The sequence below is a fragment of the Tachypleus tridentatus genome, chromosome 8, assembly GCF_004210375.1.
Source record: "Tachypleus tridentatus isolate NWPU-2018 chromosome 8, ASM421037v1, whole genome shotgun sequence".
Taxonomy (NCBI): domain Eukaryota; kingdom Metazoa; phylum Arthropoda; class Merostomata; order Xiphosura; family Limulidae; genus Tachypleus; species Tachypleus tridentatus.
In genome coordinates this window covers 30,160,114-30,183,039 of record NC_134832.1, presented here as the reverse complement: position 1 = coordinate 30,183,039, position 22,926 = coordinate 30,160,114, and the positions used below count along the sequence as shown (strand labels likewise).

The 22,926-nt window shown below is 31.0% G+C and overlaps 2 protein-coding genes and 1 long non-coding RNA gene across 11 annotated transcripts in view; 2 read left to right on the top strand and 1 right to left on the bottom strand.

The window, feature by feature from the left end:
• The first annotated feature begins 1,977 nt into the window (after nt 1-1,977).
• On the top strand, nt 1,978-10,355 carry LOC143222080 (small lysine-rich protein 1). Of its 7 annotated transcripts, none has more exons than XM_076447970.1 (5): nt 1,978-2,221; nt 3,250-3,422; nt 4,101-4,186; nt 4,454-4,584; nt 5,939-10,355. In XM_076447970.1, exons 3-5 carry the CDS (start codon nt 4,157-4,159, stop codon nt 6,096-6,098), a joined length of 321 nt encoding a protein of 106 aa, XP_076304085.1. In that variant the 5' UTR covers nt 1,978-2,221; nt 3,250-3,422; nt 4,101-4,156; the 3' UTR covers nt 6,099-10,355. The 7 variants fall into 7 exon arrangements, with proteins under 7 accessions (XP_076304085.1, XP_076304090.1, XP_076304089.1 ...); XM_076447969.1 differs by lacking the exon at nt 1,978-2,221 and adding an exon at nt 2,262-2,515; XM_076447971.1 differs by lacking the exon at nt 1,978-2,221 and adding an exon at nt 2,262-2,564.
• LOC143222082 (uncharacterized) lies at nt 5,819-13,620 on the bottom strand. The gene is made up of 2 exons (XR_013011997.1): nt 13,390-13,620; nt 5,819-6,042 (listed from the first exon to the last, which is right to left on the bottom strand). It is a non-coding gene; the product is annotated as an uncharacterized LOC143222082 (long non-coding RNA).
• A 32-nt stretch (nt 13,621-13,652) lies between these two features.
• Nucleotides 13,653-22,926, top strand: part of LOC143222076 (adenosylhomocysteinase-like 1) — a 123,162-nt gene continuing 113,888 nt past the window's right edge. For 2 of the 3 annotated variants that reach the window (XM_076447950.1, XM_076447952.1), the window contains exon 1: nt 13,653-14,004. In XM_076447950.1, the coding sequence (XP_076304065.1) occupies nt 13,894-14,004 (111 nt within the window). In that variant the 5' untranslated portion in view covers nt 13,653-13,893. Of the gene's footprint in view, nt 14,005-19,289; nt 19,360-22,926 lie in introns of all 3 variants that reach the window. The other variant, XM_076447956.1, reaches the window with a different exon arrangement.

The following is a 22,926-nucleotide window of genomic DNA, read 5'->3' as shown; positions in this document are numbered from 1 at the left end:
TATATTTAAAGGTTTATTGGCAAACTTCAAGTAGTTATACTAAAGAATTACCTACTTACATAATACTTTTTAGTTCCTGGACTAAGAGATATAAATATTAGTTAAAACAGGTATTAATAATAACCAAGTAATCACTTAAAATCAGGACCAGATTAAGACCTTTATAGGCCTTAAGCACGGGAAAGACTATGGCGCCCCACATACATGTAATTTAGAATCAAAACAACTTCATAATTTTTATACTGACCAATGCAGACCTAGTTTACGTGAGGATAAGTAATAAAAATAGAATAAAATGTTTGTTTGTTTTTGAATTTCTAGCTAAACCACACGATGGCTATCTGCGCTAGCTGTCCATAATTTAGCAGTGTAGTGTAAGACTAGAGGGAAAGCAGCGAGTCATCACCACCCAGCGCCAACTCTTGTGTTACTCTCTTGCCAACGAATAGTGGGATTAACCGTCACATTATAATGCCTCCACGGCTGAAAAGGCGAGCATGTTTGGTGTGATGGAAATTTGAACATAAGACCCTCATATTATGAGTCAAGTGCCTTAACCACATGGCCATGCCGGACCCTGCCACTGGGTGTAGAAAAATATCTTATTACAAATAACGGATAATTATTTACATAATCTTTATTCAACTTAAAATTTAATAGCTCAACTTTTTGTGCTGTTAAACACTAATGGTTTTGCAGTGTTGCTTTCTTATCTCACTCTTTCATAATTAGTAAAAAAAGGAATTGTTCAGATTTATTTCCTAATCACAGGCTTGGAAAACGACGAATATGCAATTCAAAAAAGAAAAACAAATACACATAATCTTGGCAGAATTCCCTGTAATGGCTCAACACCAAGTCTGCGGATTTACGACGCTGAAAATCATGTTTCGATATCTGTATGATCCGAGTTCAAATATTTCCTTTTATGGCTTTCTGCTTAACAAAACCCAAAATGGAAATAAACAAGGGAATGTGCAAAATGAAAATTAAAACTTGTAATTCAATATCATTAAATGAATAATACTGTGATAACGTATTCTATCCTTGGGCAGTTCTGCCCCCTCTCCCGCAGTAGCACAATGGAATGTCTGCGAACTTACAACGCTATAAACCGGGCTTCGATACCCGTGGTGAGCAGAGCATAGACAGGCTTTGGTGTAGTATTTCGCTCAACTACAAAAAAAACCTATGACGGTTCTTTTGCATTATTTAGTAAAAATGATACTGCGTTAGTTCACATAACAATAATGAATTTGTTGATTTCTTCAATAACGTTTGCTAGATGTTACTTTCTCCTCCCAGTGGCACAGTCTGCGGACTCACACCACTAAAAACGGATTTCGATACCTGCCGCAAACAAACCACAGACAGTCCATTGTGTAGCTTTCTGCTTAATTACAAATAAACAAAACATGCTACTTTCACTTTTGATAAAAGATGTAGGCCCAAGAGCACACATAACTTTTTTACGGAAAGCACGAGGCTCATTGTAATTAGGTCTACCTCACAAATAAGCTTACTCATAGAATTTCCTTGCTAATCGATCGCGTGACTGAATAGACGCATTTACTTTCACTATTTAAAATTGAACTGAAATACTCACTGAATTTCCATTAGCTTCTCATTTATTTCTCATTACTTATTACCAACTGATTTGTATTTGTATTTGTAAATAAAATAGCCTTGTCTTTAGATGTTGTCCGAAATTACTAGAATATTTACACCATTTATAGGGCGAGCTCCCTATAGCAAAAATCTAAATTAACGTTTACGCTTATTCTTTAGATCCCTTTATAAATAAAAATTTGGACGCATTAACAATAGGATTAAAAATTGCATCTGTATCAGTTTAAGAACAGAAGGACTTGACAAATTGTGTGAGATGTAATATAAAGCCTACAATTACAATGATTTAACTTTTTCACATTTCACCTTTTATAGATCATATGAAACAGATAAAACACTTAAAAGTCAACATATGTTAGTCACTACAAGTATGTGTTTGCTTAGTCTTTAATAAATACACAGTATATATACAAATCAAATACAATTTAATCTTTTTTTTTTTTAATTTCACGTATAGTTTAAGATTGTCGACTGACGAAAAGCGAGTGTGGGTGTTTTTTTTAGTAAAGCCACATCGGGCTATCTGCTATGTCCACCGAGAGGAATCGAACCCCTGATTTTAGCGTTATAGACTGACGAAGAGGACAAACAGGTTACCATGACAACATTTTAAATATTAGTTTATTATTGAATTTGAAAAATATAGCTCTGGGTTATACCTTAGTTTACATCGTATTAAACTAAGGGCAAAATGTTTTATTGTATATATAATTTGTTATTACTAAAATAAGACGTAATGCATAATTATATAAATGATTCTATTTTGTTTCATCCGTTAGATCCAGTACTGCAGAGCGTAGTTTTGTTATTGTAACCCTGATGGTTTTTTTTATTACCCTGACAGCTTACTCGATCATTGTCAATCGATTGGTTTTTACTAACACTGGTAATAATATAAGTAGTAGAAGTACAGTGGCAATATTAACAAATACTAAGTATGAACTCGGGCTGTATATGAATTAATAATATTACATGTGTATGTAATCTCGTTGCTGTGTGTAATTTTATGTTTAGGGCAGTGTTACTGTTAACATTATGGGGCCTATGGCCAGTATAACCTGTAAGTAGTGGGGCCGTATTCAGCACTGAAAAGGCGAGGAGGCAAACTACATAAAAGTCCCCTTTTCGCAGAAAAAAATAATTACAGTGGAGTGTAGGTGAATTGGACACTTCCATCATTTAGAATTTGATATTAAGGTATAAAGTGAGAGGTTTGAGAAGTTGTCTCTATGGAACTGGGGCTATATACATGCCAATTTTTAAATAATCATAATGTGCAGAGCAATTAAAGTGATTGGAGCCCCAGTTTTAGCAGATTGGAAATCCCTTTTCTGTTTTTAAATAATACATAATGTACAAAGCAATAAAAAGAACTAATTGGTTCCCTTTTGTTGATGGATTGCAGTTGCCTTCCTATTGACGAAATTTTGTTTGTTTTTACAGTGTTAAAAGTTTTTCTTATGAGAGCTGCCCAGTTTTTGGGAAAAAGAAAAGAGGCAAATGCCTCCTCTACCTCAGCCTGGCTCTGGCCTTGGATAAGCCTCAAGTTAAGGTCTTTATTTCATGTTTTGAATCATAGCAATGTAAGACAACTGTTAATAATATTGTACTTTTTTGTAGGACATGATACATACATGGGAACTTCATGTTATAAAGTTGAACCAAATAAATAAATGCATATACTGCCCTGTACAAAATTCTGATATTGTGACATAAACAGCTGTTGGACTAGAAACTACTTTGCACTATCACTTAAACTATGTGATAGCATCAGCAAGCCAGCAGTGACAATGGTAAGTCTTGATTACTTTAAAAATTAATGTTGTACAACTTTTATGTAAATATAAGTAAAAATTTTGTTTGTTATTAAGAACAAACGTGTATGGTACTAGCCTTTTTGTGGTGAGGTTATGGTTTGATATACCATTCCTTTTCAACTGCCAGTCCATCGGATGATGCTACTTATAGGCACCTTGCAGTTTGTGGACAACTACAAACACACAAACCCAAAAGACAGAATGTTATTATATAAATCATAATGATTCATATTTGCATTTTAGTGATTAGCAATATTTTAATGATTTAGTGTAATAGTTACTGGTATTGAAAAGGTTCAGAAACACTTGGTTAAACCAAAAAATTGAGATTGCTGCACCCTACACGTTCTGGGCACTCATACTGTAGTTCTTAAAAATGTAACCAAGCTTTAACAATAAACACTTTCTGTTGGGTGTATGGGATACAAGGGAGGCTAAGATTTATTCAGAGGCACCTTCAGACTTAGCAAGCACCCCTCTTTGCTGCTGACCATGAGCACAAAGCTTTAAAATATATACCTGTACTTTGTTGACAGCAGGTATTGAAACTAAGTTTTTAGGGTTATAAGCTCTCAGATTAGCTGTTGGTAGAAAAAAGTTATTTTTAGTACAAACTTATCAGTGGACTGACTATCTGTTTTCTGACTACCACAGGTAAATGAAGCCTGACTTTTAGTGTTATAAGTCCTTTAGGTACGCAATGGTTGATCATGGAGAATCAAACATTGGATTTTAGTTGGGTAAGTCTTTAGACATTCCATGTCTATACATAAAGCAAGTAAGCATGTTGCTAATTTACAAGTGTATATACAAAACTTAATCAAAAAACAGCTAGCTTTTAGCTAGTAAAACTGAGCATGTATTTATACAGAAAGTTTTTGTCTTAACTGTTTTATATACAAGTTTTGACTAATAACAGTTTAATTTGTCCTTGAAGTTTGAGCTTAATTGCTTTTCTTAAAAAATGCAACTATACAATATTTGAAATAAAATCATCACAACTTTAGAAAGGACCCAAAGCTAAAGTGGATGGGAAGAAATTGGAAAGCAAAAATTCTTCATCAGGCAAAGGACGAACAAGGAGTAAAAGTCCTGGTGGTAAGAAAGGAAAAGGAAGAAAATCAGTTACATCAAACAAGTAAGGTCCAGAAAGTCCATGAAAGTTGAATTATTTTAAATGTTTATCCATCTTCCAAATGTTCTGTTTCCAACTAGTACTAATAGGATTTTGTTAAAATTAACAAAATGCTATTATGAGTTTATTTTGCCATAAAGCTTGCATGACTTACAATTGAAAATGTTACTCTTAACAGAATATTGTGTACTCAATTTTATAGGCAGATTAGTTTAGGTTGTGCAAAAAAGAGCCAAATTATTATTTATTTCATATGGGAGGATTTAATTTTTTTTATTACCTAATTGTATACCAGTCATATTTACACTCAGTCATGTTTTACAGAATATTTTGTACTCAACTGAGAATTATACCAAGCTGTTATCAACCAGTATTCTATTATCAATATGTTATGTCACAAATCTCCATTTGCTAAGTGAAGGAAATTACATAATATCATCACAAAAGATTTATACATGTTAAAATTTTGAAAAACTTAAAATATAGGGGCCATAAATTACCATTTACCATAAGAATTGAATCTATATGGTTCTCTAAAAATGGAGGTTTTTACCATGCAAGAGACACAGATATGTAAAACAAGTATGTGTCATATGTGCTGTTATTAAAATAAGTGATATATGTGTTACTTTGTGCCATTAAATTATTGACAGAAAAATAGTCTAGCATATTCTCAAATAAAGTTATTGTTCTAGAGATATTGTGAGCACAATCAGTTTTAAGATCTTATTCATTTTTGTCACATCCTTTATCACTGTATTAAATTGTAAAATACAAATGACTTTTAAGAAAATCAACTAAATAAATTTAAAGTTGTGGGTTAACTGAATTTTGTAATTAAAAGCTAGCTTTATCTGGACTGTTAAGTATGAAAACATAATTAAAGTGAATGAAGAAATACATATTATGTAGTTCATAAATGGTAGTAAAAAGTGTTAACATTTATCGTAAGTGATAATTTTGTGGGTTTTTTTACGACTCAAGCTCAACAATTTTTTTTTTGATAACAGTATCTATTTGAACTAGACTACCATAATTGTACTACTTATAAAAAGAAAACTTACTAAAAAAAGGGTGCCTGATGTGAAAAGAATGTAGAACTATAGTGTTAATGTCTGGTCACATAGTTTGAAAGCTAAAGTGGTTATAAAAATTACTGGAAGAGAACACAATTTTTTTCTTCTGTAAGACATAAAATAGATAAAGGATAAAAGTAGTAAAGTTAATGAATGCTTGGTTTTGATTACTTACTATATTTCCATAAACAGATTAATATTCATTACATGTTACAAAAGCATTATGAAAACAACAACAGAGAAGACAAATTACTCATATAAATATTATTTAAATATATCAGGACTGTAATGCAGGTGGATATCTTCAGTACAGATGCTATGGAAAATGCCTATTATACATGTCATAATGTTGCTGATTTCCTGACGGTCAGAGGATTCCCTTGGGCTGGTACTCGAAGGAAGGGTAAAGGAAAAGGGAAAAAGAAAAGAAAAAAGAAATGAAAAGGATATATATGGAGCATGTTAACTGGCGTAACATTGAAACATTAAAATTTTCCTATGATCGTGTTTCACATATTTTTAGTGACTTTTTCTTAAACATTTGAGAATCACATAGAGAATATTGAAAATAACTTTTAACATCAAAGAAATGGCTATGCCATTTTTATAACTGCCACAAAGTATGTGTGACATCTTAAACACAAGACATATTCTCTTAAGCCTGATTCATACTAGCTTTTTAATTAATTAAATTTGATCATTAGGCATAGATAAACCGTGTTGGCCATATATATCTGTTTGATATCTTTGTAGTAAGAAGGTTAAAGCTATATTTATTTAATTTACTATTGGGAAAAATTATGCCTTGTTGATTAAACAACTAAATATACTTTGTACCAAATCATTGGATCTCAAACTTTTTTGTTCATGGACCATCACAATTTTTTTTTATCTCAGTCAACCACAGTTATTGGATTTATATGCAATACTGCCACTTTCTTTCTTTAAGTAGGCAACTTTTCCAAAGCCCACCTCAAGAAAAGCTATGGACCATTGATTGAGAACCACTATGATAAGTGATAAAATCTGTAAATCTTAGATTATTATAGAAATAAAATAAAGTTTTATTTACATTGTAAAGTCAATATACCAATCAAACAGAGGATATTGTTAAAAACTTACAAATGTAAAAAATAGGATATTTTCTACACATTCTGTTCTTGTTTTTTACTAGGCAGAAGGTTTTCTTGGAATAAATACTTGGAAACGTGATAAAACATTCATATCGCAAAAACACTGAAATTTTGTACTTAGCTAAAGAAAATGAGAATCTGCTTATAGAAACAAAATGTAGATCCAGTGAAGGTCTGTAGCCTCTATTTTATTCTTTCCTACAGGAAATAATGATTAGCTGAAACTATTGTTATTAATTGTTTAGAATAATATATAAAAATAAAACAGATGAAAACATTTTAGTTTCATGTTGCCTAGGTGTGGAATACATATAGACAGTAAATCATATCTTAGATTGTACTTCCTTATTAAAATGTAATGAGTATACAAAAAGAACTACATATCCATTGACTGGCTAAATCTTTAAACATGTCTTTAAAACTAATTTATTTGATGTTTATTCAGAGGTAAAAACCTTATTAATGAACTTAAAATATTAAATAGATTTTATGGGTAACATTCTGTAGATGTAAAGAAATGTCAACATATATAAGGAAATAATTCTATTTTATTAATTTCTGAAGTTATGGTAACATTTGTGCATACTTGTACCTTATCACACATGTAGTTGCTTTAAGTTATATGTTTATTGCACTTATTTTTTCTGTGGAAGTTAAGGCAACCTGTTTTATAAATGCTTGATGTATTTATGAAACTATTAAAAATAATTTACTTTGTATATTAAATGCTTCAAAAGTTAAGTTATTTTCTTTTGTGCAATTTGTAGAAATATGGAAAGTCATTATAAGTTTTACCCATATCTATATTCAACAGGTATCTGCTAGTTAAACTAATAAAATGTTGTTGAAAAATTGGCATTAACTGAGAAATTTAAATGCACAAATCATACCATAAATAAGGAAAAAATGTTGACTAGTTCACAAATAAGAAACCTTGTGTTTGAAGAATTATTAAAGACAAATTGTAAAACAAGCTATTCACATCATTTGAAACAAATGATACAGATTAAAATAGTATTAAAATTTTAATATTATTTCATGTTTCATAAACAATGGTTCCTTTATTATAGAACCAATGATTTTAAGATGTTTTAAGCATACATGAGTTGTTGTTTTTTACATATGTATATATATCCCAGTGTACATTTATGAATTGTTTTTTTTCAGATGTTACTTTATATTAGATTAAATAACTTGATTAAAAGATAAAATATTATAACAAAGCATTAGATGTAGGGAAAAAAAAGGATCTATTACATGTTGTCCATCTTGGCTAACCAATCAACAACAACAAAAACTCCTCAAAGCCAAACCTTATCATTCAAATATTTACCTAATTATCCTTAAACTCCTTTAAATATCTTGTATCCATTACATATGATTTATTAAGAAAATTTGCTCTTCTGTAGATTTTTTCTTTCAAAATGACAGATACTGAGATGATAAAATATATATAAATTCTCTTATTTTTTCACATTTATCACTTTAGCAAAACCAACATTCTTTAGATTAATTTATTGTGATATTTTTTCCAACATTTTATACTATCTTCTTGCTTAAACCATAAAGGTCCTGACTTTTGACCTTTTTGTTAATATAAAAACTAAATCAGTCACAAAATCAAGTAATTGTTTCCTAAGAGTACTTGTTACTTTAATGTATTATATTTATACATATTGCAAACCTAATTGGCATACTAAGGACATAACATAGAAAAATTAGAGGGATATATGCTATAAACTTAAGTTAAATTTAATAGATAAAATGGAAGATTGAAAGAACCTACAGAAAAGCTAGGGATTTGGTTAAAAATGAATTAGGAAACACAAAACAGTTGGTTACTGATGTTAGAACGAACAGCCAGAATATTTTTAATTATATTAAAGATATATATATTTTTAAATGAACATTGGGGCTATAAATGAGGATTATGATGGCAATGGTTTTTTTCAAGGGTTATAAAGGAGATTACATACCAAATGTCTAAGCATCTCTATTTAATTTTGGATAGTTCAACAGATAGTGGCCAGTTTTCTATTGGAAAATTGATAATTTTAACCCTATTTTTGAAAGGGGATCAAAATAGTTTCCTTGGAATTTCTAGTCCAGTTGGTCTTATTTCTCTAATGGGAAAATTCTAGGGAGTCTTATAAAAGAAGCTATGGAGAATCATTTAGTGAAATGTGATATTATAAAAGAAGGTTACAATGGGAAATATTTTCTTTGTAATTTTTTAACTCTTTTCTTGAAGATATTACATAACTTGTTGCTTGGACATTGAGAAAAGTGTGGACTTGACATACATAAATATTTAAAATGGTTTTGATAAAGTTCTGTACATAAGATTACCTAAGAACATTACATCTGTATGAACCATGGAAAAACTAGTTGATTGTAGGATTACAGAATGAAACAAAGTTCAACATTGTTATTTATAGAGTTCAGTCCAACAGGTCCCTTGTTACTATAATGAAGCATCTCAGAGGGTCTATATGTGGGCCTGTGCTTTTTTCTTATTTACGTTAGCAATATTGATAGCAACATAAATATTAAGTTAGTAAAGTTTATTGATGACATTAAGCTCTTGGGTATTCCTAACAGTATTAATTATGTTAGGATATTAGAGAATGACTATAGGGTCAGTCAGTAAGTTGAGCAGTATAAATGTTCCACCAATTACTCGTAATTATAGTAAGTGTAAGGTTATGTATTTGGGTTACAGTTATTTGGATCTAATGTTTTAAATAGACGAGAACACTCAACAGCATAACTAAAGAAATTTGTCTTAGTATATTAGTGGATAAGTCTCTTAAGACTTTGAGACAGTGATTTGTTAATTGTTAGTAAGTAGCAAGTAAAGCCAATAGTATTTTAGGGAATACTTGTAGATATAGAAACATTATTAAGTACAAGTAAAAGAGAGATAACTATAATAGAGGACTACTAGAATAATTCTGTAGATTAAAGCATTATCTTACAGTGCTAGGTTAGTGTCTCTTAACCTACTTTCCCTTGAGGAAAGAAAGATAAGAGGTTATTTTATTGAAGTTCCTTAGAATATCCAGGAGATCAGTAAAATAAAGGTATCTGATTTCTTTGTGATGAATTCTGAAGACAACGAGGCAAGAAGACATGAGTTTAAGACTTGAAAAAGACAGTCTAGGATCCAGTTAAGAATTTTTCTAACTAAGCAGGGTAGTCATTAGTAGTGAAGACTGACACTTTACAAAACCTTAAGAAATGAATTGATGATTTCTTGAAAAATAAAAAATGGGTTTAATTATTTACTTTTCCCAAGGGTGGGTGTGGAAGGATTGATTTGTTATCCATGTAGCATGTTAATTAAAGGTGAGATAGTCCAAATTAGTTATATATAGAAACAAATTAAATAGCATATGATGTTCCTTTTGTATTCAACTAAAAACAGAAATAATATTTCACTTAGTTGCTATTCTAAAAATGTGATACATAATCACTTATTTGAATTTCCTATAGAAAAACATGTATTGTCTTGTTATGTATCACTTGTTTTAGTTCATTTTTAATAAAATTTGTGTTAATGTGATTTGTTTTGTTTTATAGAACCTTAATCAATATGAAATATTTTGTTGTACTTTATGGTCGTTTTCTGTTTCATTTCCAAACCTTTCATGTGAAAAGATACATATAATGATAGTTAAGGTGACTTCAGTTGATGCATCACATCTGTGAGGGAGAGATAGGGCATATAGTGAATAGAATTTTTGTGGTTATTTCACATAATGCACTCTTTATTATTCATTCTTAAGCTGGCATGTATGTATTGATGTAGGGATTCTCAAAAAACCAAACTTATTCAAATAGGTGACACAGAAGTCTGTACAAACTGGTTTACCATTGAATGCAGACTTTTGGTTGAAATGTGTAATCTAATGACTTATGGGTTTATCTCCAGAATTCTCTCTCTTGACTTTTTATTGTCATGTTTTTGCCATTCATCTCAATAGCCACATAAAGTAGTTTGTTAACTGCTTTTTCTTTGGTATTAGAGTTTAAATTATCTTTTATTTAGGTGTCCTCAACCTGCATTTTGTGAATGCTCTTGACTACCTAAATATCACAATGTTTAGCACTGTGCTGTTATAGGTCTGAATATATGTAAAATATTTTGTTTCTGTGTTACATCTTTGAAGATACCTAGGCCATGTTGCTAGGAAATTTATTGCCACACAAGGTCAACATAGTTTATGTAAGATAATCTCACATTCATTGACATTGATTAAAAAATTAAATATATATATATATAAACTAATAGCACAGCAAACATTTCCTACTTACACATATACTTAACATTTCATTATACGGTTGTATCATATTACATGGGAGAAATTAATGAAACTGATATTAAGCTAGTTGCATTATATTACACACACAAGCTAGCAGAAATAGTTTAAAACAAACAAAGACCAATTTTTCCAAATGGTTTTTTGAATGATATTTTGCAGTATGTTTCAACTCTTTGTTATCAATTAAGTTACTATTACAGGCAAGCTTTTCCAAAGCATTTCTTCAATAATAAAAAGGAGATTGATCATTGACTTGAATAATCTAATGTTTCTGGAATATGCACCATACTAGGATCTTGATCTGACATAATATTGCAGTGTTTCATAATTCTTTCCCTGATTCTTATTTTGTACAGGTGTGAATGAACCTGCATGAATCTCCATTTGTCCTTTGTGACCAATTTGTTTGTTAACCTGCTCTCTTTCCCAGAAGACAATTTAAAATTCATGTAAAATATAAGTTGGCCAATAGGTCCAAACTTACATTTTATTTTTATGAACAGAGGTTTATTTTATTTTACAATAATGTTTGTTTCAGTTTGCTGTTTGGATTTGAAATTATTCTGTATATAACATTTCTGTAATATGCATTTTAAATTGTTTTCACTGTCTGGCAAATATCAGTATATCAGAATACTGTAGACTGAGTTATTAATAAGCATTTTGGTGCATTAGCTAAAAGCCCAGCATGGCAGGTGGTTAGGATGCCCAACTTACAATCTACAGGTTGCAGGTTTGAATCCCTGTTACACCAAACGTGCTTGCCCTTTCAACCATGGGGGCATTATAATGTGATAGTCAATCCTACTATTCATTGGGAAAAAGAGTAGTCCAAGATTTGGCAGTGGATGGTGGATACTACCAAGGAAAAAGACAGGTGGTTTCACATAAATTTTTTTACCATTCACAGTAAGAAATATGTGTGCACTCTAGACTAATCTTTACAACTGAAAAGTTTATGGATGACTAGGGGATTTCAAGATATTGTGGCATAATATCTTTGGTCACTTTATGCATGTAAGAACACAGGATGGCAGAAATAGCCTGTATATTCCTAAACATTCTCGGGTGGTCTCTATCAGACCTTTCTTGCTCTATCTAACTAACATAGGCATTGCTATGAAGTATGGAAGAAAAAGGTGAAATGTCAATTAGATCAGGGGTTGGCAATCCTTTAAAGAAGAAGAGACATTTTTGTGATTTTTGTGAGGTCAAAACATTTTTAAAGACAGTGGAACAGCAGTAAGTCTTCGTATTTATAATGCTAAAATTAGGGGTTTGTTTCCCTTTGGTAGACACAACAGATCGTCCAGGAGTTGTACAAATCATTTTAAAGAGCCACATGCAGCTCTTGAGCTACAAGATGTTAACCCTGAATTAGATTCTTGATGCACTGGATAGCCTTTACAGCTGACAAGGTATACTGAAAATACTCCAAAACCATCTGCATTGCTAAGGACAACACAGATTGGGATACTGATAAATATAAGTATGCATCACAGCATTCTGCTTCTGAATTCACGCAGGAATGCTATAGTCAAAGATTAACCTCAACCTAGAGCCAAACAACATCCACTCCCTATGTTTTTTGTCATATTACTGATGACTGACGGCCAGTTTTTCCAATAAAACCACACCACTGTCTACATTAATTAAGACTTTTTTTGCACGATTTCCTCCCCGCAATTGCCCCTCCCCCGTGACACAACAATTTGTCTGCGAATTTATAACGCTAGAAACTTGGTTTCGATATCCGTAGTGGGAAGAATAAAGAGAGCTGTAGCTTTGTGCTTAAACTGCAAAAAACAAACTTTCCCGCAGTTGCAGGTACTTTTAGTGTCAGAATTTCAAGACTAATGGTAAGTACGCCTAACTCACTTTCAAGATTTCCTTACTAGTCCTTCAAGTAACAAAATATACTCGATAATCTCGCTTCTAAAAGTGAACTGTGGGAAAAAAATTCTGACACTAAACTCGTAAAACCATCGAGTTGTCTATAAATGCACTAATGGATAACTTGTATTTATAAATAATGTACCCTCTACTCTACATATTAAAGTTTTTGGGTTATTACATTATCATCCTGAGCAGCTCCCCTCTAGAAAATAACTAAATTATAATATTGATAATATAAGTTACAAAATATTTTAACAGAAATTTCTTGGTAAATGGTAAGTACATTAAACTCACATATAAATATATTTATTTTCTAATAAATAAATCTTATTGAATATCATTTCTGACACAGAACTCGTAAATTCATTGAATACTTACTATCTGTTTACGGATTCTCGTATTTATATCCCACTCTTATTTCTTCGTGTTACTTGGAAGTTTCTCGAGTGACAACATTCTTAAACATTTTAGGTGTTGCATGACTATTATGATTGGAAGCTCTGTCTTGCAAAAAGCTAAATTATAACACTAAAAATCGTTTAAGACAATAGTCGCTAAACAAAAATTTTGAAAATATAAATTTAAAAACGAAATTCAAACCATAATCTATAATGTTGGTAAAATAACACAAATTTAGTAAATACTAAATAGAAAATAATTCTAGTGAATTTTTGTTTAGTCAGACAAATTGAAATGGAAAGGTTTTTAATTAAGTGTTTTCCGGTTCAACAAACTGCCACAACGTCACATCTTATTTTCGCTTGTGCAATCTCCTACTTGTATTACTTTGGAGTTTCCGCCTCTACTAGACTATTTTGAAAACTGTTTCTAGAAGATCCTGGTTGGGGATTTACGCAGTGTGTGATTGACCTGTTGCTTAAAATGGCGAATGCGAGCGGGGATGAAGTGCCGGAAAATGGAGAATTATCTAAAAGAGCTGAATCTTCTTTTGTTCGGGATCGTCGGGCGCCTGATTCTTCCAGTAATTTACGGGTAAGGGTTTGTACTAAATACATATTTTCATTGTAGTTTGTACAAATGAAATTCATGTGGCAATATTTTGATTATTCGCGTTCTCTTTGCAACACGTAACTTCAAACTTACCAGCCCAAAAGAGTACAGGTAGGACACAACCATGTGAGAGGCTTAGTGCTGTTATTCGTACGAGGTGTGGAGCGGTGTTGACAACGTGACTTTTTAACGTGTTACATATGGCAGACGGGTTGAGCGAAACATTGTTTTTATTAAATCTTATAGTGGTTAATAAAGAAGTTCTAAAACGTTTTCTTCGTGACATCGTAATTAAAACTAAAATCGTGGTTTTATATTATTTTTTTTTAGAGTTAATTACAATAATATAGTGTGTTGTTGGTCTTAGTAAAATACAAGCAGTAAAATTATAAAACTTTTGTAGTCCGTTAGTAATAGTATTACAAATAATAGATGCTCATTGTTCATGAATAAAGTATGGTTGATTCCTTTATTTCAGTATTTCTAGTCTTACAAATTAGAAGATATACATACGTGTACACACACACATCTGTTTGAATGCTAGGTTTTAAATTTTCTATTCTCAGAGTCAAAGCATTTCTGGATCCCATAAGTGTGTGTACACACACACACACAGACATCAGTTGAGAAAACCTAAAGTAGAAAAGAATGTTTTAATACTAGATTTAATTTTTTTTAAATGTTAATCCTTTAACTAGAACTGAATTTTAACCTTTCCTTAACTGTGAGTTTTCACATTATTTGAGAATAGTTATTGGAAATATATATTCTGCAAGAATATTAATGTTACAAATGACGACAAAATATATTTTTAGTTAATGTGACTGACTTTTTTAAAATGTGTAAAAATAGTAAAGTATATACTGTGCCCAAAATTTAAAGATATCCTGTAACTTTAGATATCTAACATGTATAACTGTTATTTGAATATATATATTTGTTTAACCAACAGAATATTACATATATAATCAACAATGAAAACCATACTTTATTTATTTTGCTGCTTATTCAGTATAACTTTTCATGTAACCATTTAAATCTATTAGTTTGAAAGTGCCTTTGACAAGTTAACCAAAAAAAGACTTGAAAATAAATATCAAAGCTTTATAACCTATTGATCCATCAAGAATATGTAAAGAAAATATCAAACAAAATTTATTGACTATTTATTACTGACATATGTAGAAGAATTCACAAATCTATCAAGAAATGTTCCCAGCATTAATTTTGTGAAAGCTTATTCACTTTTAAGTTTGCAATGGGAATCTGATGACAGTGAAGTAAACTTTATTTTTCTAGATCTTTGTATAAAGAATCATATGAAGACTTAAATGAGGCTTTATAAGGGTTCAAAAGTCATGTCAGGTAGTTGGCCCTGACCAGAACAGCAAGAAAAATAATTAGGACTGGTTAGAATTTGAAACATTTTTCCTATTTCATCTTGGAATCAAACATGCCTTTCTGTACTTTTTGCACTAAAACCATTGTTGTCTTTTCACCTTGTGAAAGTATTTGTAATTCACTTTCCCATATTGTGCCCTTAGCTTTCTAGGAATACTTTGTCTATTTTTAAACATGGATGATACTTACAACACCTGAATTGAAAATGAGGTTTCTGGAACATGTGAATTACAGGATTGAACCAGATGAAAGTTAATGATAGTATTAGTAACACAGTGGAGAAATAATTGTTATTTGTTATTAAAATAGTAATAATCAAATCGTATTATCCTTGTGTTTATTTGGAATAATATAAAGAATGATGTGATCAAAGATCGTTGTTTTCAGTTAGAGTTTTGTTTGATCTTCCTTTTACATTCACATTTGTAAATGTGTTTTTACACACACACAGATTTAATTTGTTTAATTTGTATCATGTTCCTTAATAACTTTGAGTTTATTTTTTCAATTAGATCACCCCTTTCCCATTTTTTTTTTTTTCCAAGAGAATATGAGTTATGAGATTTCAGGCCTTGTTTGTGATATCCTGTTAGTTTGTGGAAGCATACTAGTAGTTATCCTCTCTGAACCTTTTTGAACAATTCAGTTGCTTTCCTAACATGAACAAACCTGCACAACTCCAAATGAGGCTTCAGTTAGTGACTTGTATAATGAAACCATGGCTTCTTTAGAGATATAGCAACTTTCCTCTGCACAAATAACTTTCAATTCCATTAGATTTACTGCTTGCAATAGAACAGTGTTTGAAAGACTTAAATCTTGTATCAACTGATAAACCAGCATTGTATTTCTTATTCACATATAAGTGGATTCACATCTTCATTCTGTTTAAATTTACACTTATAATGAGGTACAGTGTGTTTACACAACTAACTAATCATTTAAGTATTTTTTTTTATAAAATCTTAGTACTTTTTTTAAGTCACTAAGACCTTCGACTTTTTTGTTATCTTTAGGGCCTTGACTGTGCATCTATTAATGTCATTAAGTGATTGATGAATAGCAATGGTTCGAATAGACTCCTAAGCCATACAACTTGTGACATTGATCCAGTTAGACTGAACTCCATTAATAAGAACTTTTATCTCTCCCTCCCACGTACTCAACTAACCTTTGGTCCATCTAATTAACTTATTGTATATTGTGACAAATATTTTTTTTCCAATCTTCTTAGTTGTACATTAATCAAAACTACCTGAAAATGTAAGTAAATCAAATCCACTCCTTTCCTTCATCCATAAAAGAAGTAACTTCCTCAAAGAGAAAAAAAAAAGTTAATAGATCAATAGGTAAGATTTTCCCTTTGTAAAACTATTAGCTGTCTGACAGAACTTTTCAAATATTTTATAGTAAACCATCTTTAATCATACTGCCTAAAATTTTTCTATTAAAATGAGGCTGTCTGGCATAAAGTCCCTTAAAAACAATTCTAGATCTAGTCTTCCATAGCTTATACTTATTTAACTTTCCACTTTGACTGTTAAATACTTGAAACAAGGTACTCTAAAGAAAGCTCACATTTTTTCAATCATTATTTCTTGCTCAAATACATTTAATTGCCTCTGCACACTTTTTACATCATGTATTTTTCATATCTGTGATAAGAATAAAACTGCACTCATAACTTTAAATACTGCTTTGCTAAAGTTGAATGGAAGATGATGATAACTGTCTTACTTTATTAAAGTTAAATATTTCTTAGTCTCTTAGTGATGGACTAACAGCGGAAATTGTTAACTAGTTTTTGTTGTTGTTTTTATATGTGAACTGGAGTTCTGTTGCAAAACTATCCAGTGCTGACAAGATTGAGTTTGAAAACAGTGGACTGCATGCATAACATTGAGGAGTTAGGGGTACTACCGTATCACCAAATGATGTTTCTCTGTGTACTGTGGATGCAGTCTTGTTTATTGTTTTTATCTGCTGCAGTAATAGAATTGATGCAGAAAACATTTACAGAACATGATGTAAGAGTATAGAATGATTAGAAAACCTAAAATTCCTTGATGTGGATTGTGTTATTTAACCTGAACTCAACATAAATCTGAACCCAGTGATTTGCTCAGGGAGTGTGCTGATGTGTTCTTGGAATCAGAAGACCAATTGAATCAGAAGGTATTAACATATCACACATATGCAAATATCATGTATCTGATAAAAGAACAACCATGCAATTACCTTGGTTCACAACAGATGTTGCTGGCATTAAAATTAGAGAATTTTGAAGGATAAAATGATATAACATGCAGAGAATGCTTTGCGATATGATCTTGTGTTTTCCTACCGTCTTAAGTAAGGTAGAAATTTTACGTTTTTGTTGTTAAAGTCTATTTCTACATGATTTTAACATTGAAAATTGTACCCCTCCAAAAAAAAACCTATGAAATTGTTTTGTTCTCCTTATCTTTGTGTATTTTTTGTTCTCAATGGCATATAGTATCTACTCTGTCCAAAGGTATGTTGAAAGAACTTTTGCACATCTATGTCAAAAAAGTAAGGGGCAGTGACTGCAGTGCCCTTTATTGGTTAGATGGGCAATGTTGTTTTTTTATGTTACATTGGATCAGTTATTGTGAGAGAATGATTCAAAGTAGAGATAAAAGGTTTCTTTCATAGTTTTACAGTTCTGCTTATTGTAGTGAATAGTTATGTAGAGATCTGTCTTCAGTGAGTGAAGGAAGCTGTTGGTCCATTCATAGATGAATGACAGTAGATAATTATTTCATATTTATAAAAGTATGTAGAGTGGTTCTTTTTTGTTTTTAAAATATTAAAACAAAAATTGTTATTGAAGTGGATTTGTGTTGCTTTTAACATGAAATATGTTCAGTCTGTTTTTCAAATTACTTGTTTGGCTGTTCATCAGGAATTAGGTGAGGACCAACATATTTGTTCTGATAATTGAAAGAAATGCAGGTACTGATCTCCTAATTGGCTGGGATTAACTACTTGTCTAGCAGTTAGTATGATCATTGATTGAAAGATCATTCACTGAAAGGAAGTGGTTACCTCCATCTACTGAGCCATCAAGGGTTAGTTCACGGTGAGATGTTGTAAGGACATTTTGTATATATATATAAAACATTCAATATTCATACGGTTATGATAGTTGATTAAAAGGTCAATAGTTGAAAAATCATTTGAGAACCTGACTTTCTTAGGTGTTGCCCAGGCCCAACACTTAGACTTTGCTGAGATATTTTGTGATGATCGCTTTGTTGAGTTGCAGAAAGTCTTTAGAGAAGACTGTGCAAAATTTGCTAGATACACAGCTGTGACAGCTAAAGTAGTTAGACAAAAATCTTAGGACAATTAATGGTTGGTTAGAATGTAGAATTCTTGATCTTTGATTTACAAGTACTCCTATTAAGCTTTGTGGTGAATATTAGTGGACATCTTCTATTAAAGTCGTCCTGAGCAATCTTGATTTTACATTGGGTTGGCACAGTTGAAGTTCCTGCTATAACTGTAGCAGGTTTTCTTTATCACAACTATATGAACCAGATGTACAGAGACTACAGATGTACACTAATTACTTTCTATAGGTAAAGGTTACGACTGCCTTGACTATCTCATAAATACTTTATATCACCTTGATCCTATGTCTGTCTACTACATTCGGTTGATCACGTCCATCTGAAAAGTTGACACTAAAGTAAGTATGTGTTTGAATGTTTTCTCCTTTGTATGCACTACTTAAAATATTCATTGATGTAGGCAATCAGAGAATTGTGGGTTACAACATTGGGACTTTGGCCTGACTTGAAAATGCAGTATTGTATTACTTAATATCTTGTCTTTATCAGATCTGTTAAGGAAGCCATTATGACTACATATCTAATGTGAGGCTGTATGAACATGGAAGCTGACAAATAGGTAAAATACATACAAAATTTATTATATTTGTTTTGTTTTTTCATTTATTTATTTGTAGTGTCTTTGCTGCCTATGTTCATTTTCAGACTATACAATATTTCTGAATTTTATATTTTCAAATACTTTTAACTTCCTTACTGATATTAGTGTACATGAATATCACAATGCAATTTTCCATAGATAGAAACATGGTTGCTAACTTAGGCTCAAACTAAAATGGAATAACATGAAAGATAAAACCTTGCTTTTGTATCTTTTAAAATACACCAGAGTTACAATGCCTCATTGATATCTGAAAGTGAACAGTTACTTTGAAAGAATTGAAAGAAGATAATGGATGACCTCTTGTATAACTTTTGGTATTTTCTTTTGAGATAAATAACCAACTTTGCATTTATCCTTCTTTTTACTTCAATTAATATAAGCTAATATGTTGTATATTTTCAGTATACATATTTTTACCTAAACCATTATTTCTCAAAAGCTTTTATGTATGTATGTGTGTGTGTGTGTGTGTGTCTACTCAAGAGCGATTCTTGCCACATTTGGAAAGGACTATATATATCTTTCGTCCCCCAGCGTTCTCAGTGTGTTCATGTTGCAAATTCGACCTACCCCAGTCATACATTTTCCCTGTGCAATAATATTGGTACTTCAGCTAAAGTATTGGATTACATTAATTTGTTACAATGACCTATCTTTCTGCTTCAGTGGAACTTGAGTGGAGTAGAATAGAAGGTGCAAGAACTTAATTCAACTGCCCATTGAATGAAAAGATGACATTTTTGGCTTCTGTACTGAGCCCTATTTCAGGTTGCTGTAGAATCTGAAATGTTATCTCCTTTCTCTCAAAAGGCAGTTGCAGTCCATTTAAATTCGTGAATTGGTCTGATTGTCAGTTTTGGCTTTTTCCATTCATCAGTGACACTTCAATGAACATTGTCAATGTTTCATTTGTCATTGAATAATTATTCTATTTCAAACTGTGTTTTTCATGCAAATTTTCAGTAATCTGTCATATAATTGTATTTCACTTGATTACATGTAAAACATCAATGTGCATTAATATATTTAAAAATTAATTTATTAATACCTTAAGTTTTTATTTCTGTGGTGGCAATGACTACCATATGCTTTCTTGCTTTCTAGGTTACCCATTATTTTCTGTTCTGTTTTATTGAGCTGAGTTGCATTGTTCTGATGAAGTTGTAAAAGTAAATGCAGAACATTTCTTCACTTGTAATTGATTCATTTCAGTACTCTTGTAACACTGCTGGAAAATTTCAAGTAAGGAAGCTTAACCAGTATACATTGCAAGATAAAATTAACAATAATTACATTTTATATTTATTCTGCATAACTAATGTTAAGTTTGCTGCAATATAATCATTATAATACAGGACAGTTAACATGAATGTACTTTCCACAAAGCAATACTTCATGGATACACAAAGCTTATAAAGCAATACCATTTGTAAGCAATAATTCTAAATTCAATAATTTTAACTGTTGTACTCATTACAAGTTAAATGTTTTCTTATGCAGTGTCTGTATGATTGATGTGGTGCTTTGTTTTTGGATATAACTAGGAGTGTCTTCTATAAAACAGTATCAAATAAGTAAATGATGCTTGGTGATCTGTTAATCATATTACCAGTGCAATATCAATACAAAACAAGCTTTTACAACAGTGTGCTATAAAGCACTAATAAGAGTTAAAATAGTGCAATTAAATAACACATTAGGCTAAAACATAACTAAGTTTTGTAATATACATCTCATGTTGAATTTAGGTTTGCTTTAAGCTAGTAAAATCATAGGATGGATAACAGATTTGGATGATGACATAAAAATTACTTGCTAGTTACTAACCTGTAGTTAATATTTTAAGGAAAATATCAGAATCTGTGGCTTCTTTTATTCAACTTCTACTGCTTCTTGTTACTTTATTTTAAACTGTCTTTGTATTCATTACATAATAATTGTCCCATAATTGGAGTATTAAATTAACACAAATACAGTGTACGATAGTTAGAATAATAGTAATTAAAACTGTGTTTACCATGTGAAGCAACATGTATACCTAACATAACCATTATAAGACTCCAGACTACATAAATGCAGTGATGGTACTGGACATCGCAGTACAAGGGATTTGGTACTCAACAATAAAGAATATGCTGTCGTAAACCTGACATTCAAACATCTCCCAATTCTCCCCCTCCCCTCTCAAGATAGGTTACAAACTCGTAACTCTCTTTAGTACACAGCATAAGTAAAGAACTTTTATACAATACTGTAACAAATCATTATGTTTCATACAAATACAGAACTTATAAACCATATGTTTATTCATACAAACAAAACTTTATTCGTTAAAAAAACACACAAAAAGAAGAAAAACTAAAAAAAACAACTTCGTGAAGTATGCAAAAGACAAGTGTTTTAGGTTTTTAAAAGACTTGTGTAAGTTGTGTTGCATGGACTGCAGGAGAGTAAGCCTACCAAGTATGAAGTATAGGTAGAGGGATAATGGAACATGATTGTTGAATGAAATTTAAACTGGTAACAATAACTGAATAAAGTACATACTAACAATAGAATGTGATATGAAATATAATCAAACAAAAACAATGTTGGTCTATAGGAAACATGAATAAACATTACAGGAACTGAAAGGTACTGAAGTATATATGTACAATAACATAAATTCATAACAGTGGGAACTGAAAGTAGAATATCAATTATAATACCATAAAATAAAAAAAAAGAATATAAGAAAAGCATTGTAGTATATGTACACTGGGATAGAACCAAAATTAATAGGTAAAGTGAAATTTAGGTGGCATTATAAATTGTTTTTACAATTAGCTAAATAAAAAAAATATAAATAGAATGGGAAAACAATATATAACCACTTCCAATATTATAACTACATTGTTTTGTATCATAACAGTTAATATAAAACCACTTCCAATATTATAACTACGTTGTTTTGTATCATAAACAGTGTATTGGAAACATAATTTTTAAAATATAAACTAGTATCTTCTAGGCATTACCTAAGTGATATAAAAAATATCCAAAATTTATGTAACATTAAATAGGAGTTCCTTAATATACCCAGTGTACATTTTAAAATACATTGACAAGCTAAGAAAAAGAGTATTAGAAACTACATTCATGTGTGCTTATAAGTGAAGAAAAACTAAAGAAAGAAGTGACCAAAAAATATTCTAAAACTTTGTATGTTGTACAAGTAATAAACTGAAAAAAATTAAAATAACAGTAAAACAATCAAAAAACACCGAAACTAAGAGCATCATAATAGTGTAATGCTGTCTAGGTAATAAAATTCTTTGTGGGTAGGGATGTTGCACGATCTGATTATTTAGCTGCTTGACAATGGCTAGTTGGAGATAGCAAGTTCAGTTTGGTTTTTGTAAATGGTGATGCAGCTGCAGATACTACTACAATAGTAGTGGCTGGTGTCTTGACTGCCTTCTTTGTAGACTGAGATGGGATTGGTGGAATGGGTACAGTAGGTGCACTGGTTGAAGTCGTCTG

What these genes read in the sequence shown, in the direction of transcription:
- LOC143222080 (XM_076447970.1), top strand. Translation starts at nt 4,157, where the DNA reads ATGGAGAATCAAACATTGGATTTTAGTTGG. An exon ending in AAACATTGGATTTTAGTTGG is followed by an intron (nt 4,187 to 4,453) that starts GTAAGTCTTTAG and finishes TCACAACTTTAG; the next exon opens with AAAGGACCCAAAGCTAAAGT. An exon ending in AAATCAGTTACATCAAACAA is followed by an intron (nt 4,585 to 5,938) that starts GTAAGGTCCAGA and finishes TAAATATATCAG; the next exon opens with GACTGTAATGCAGGTGGATA.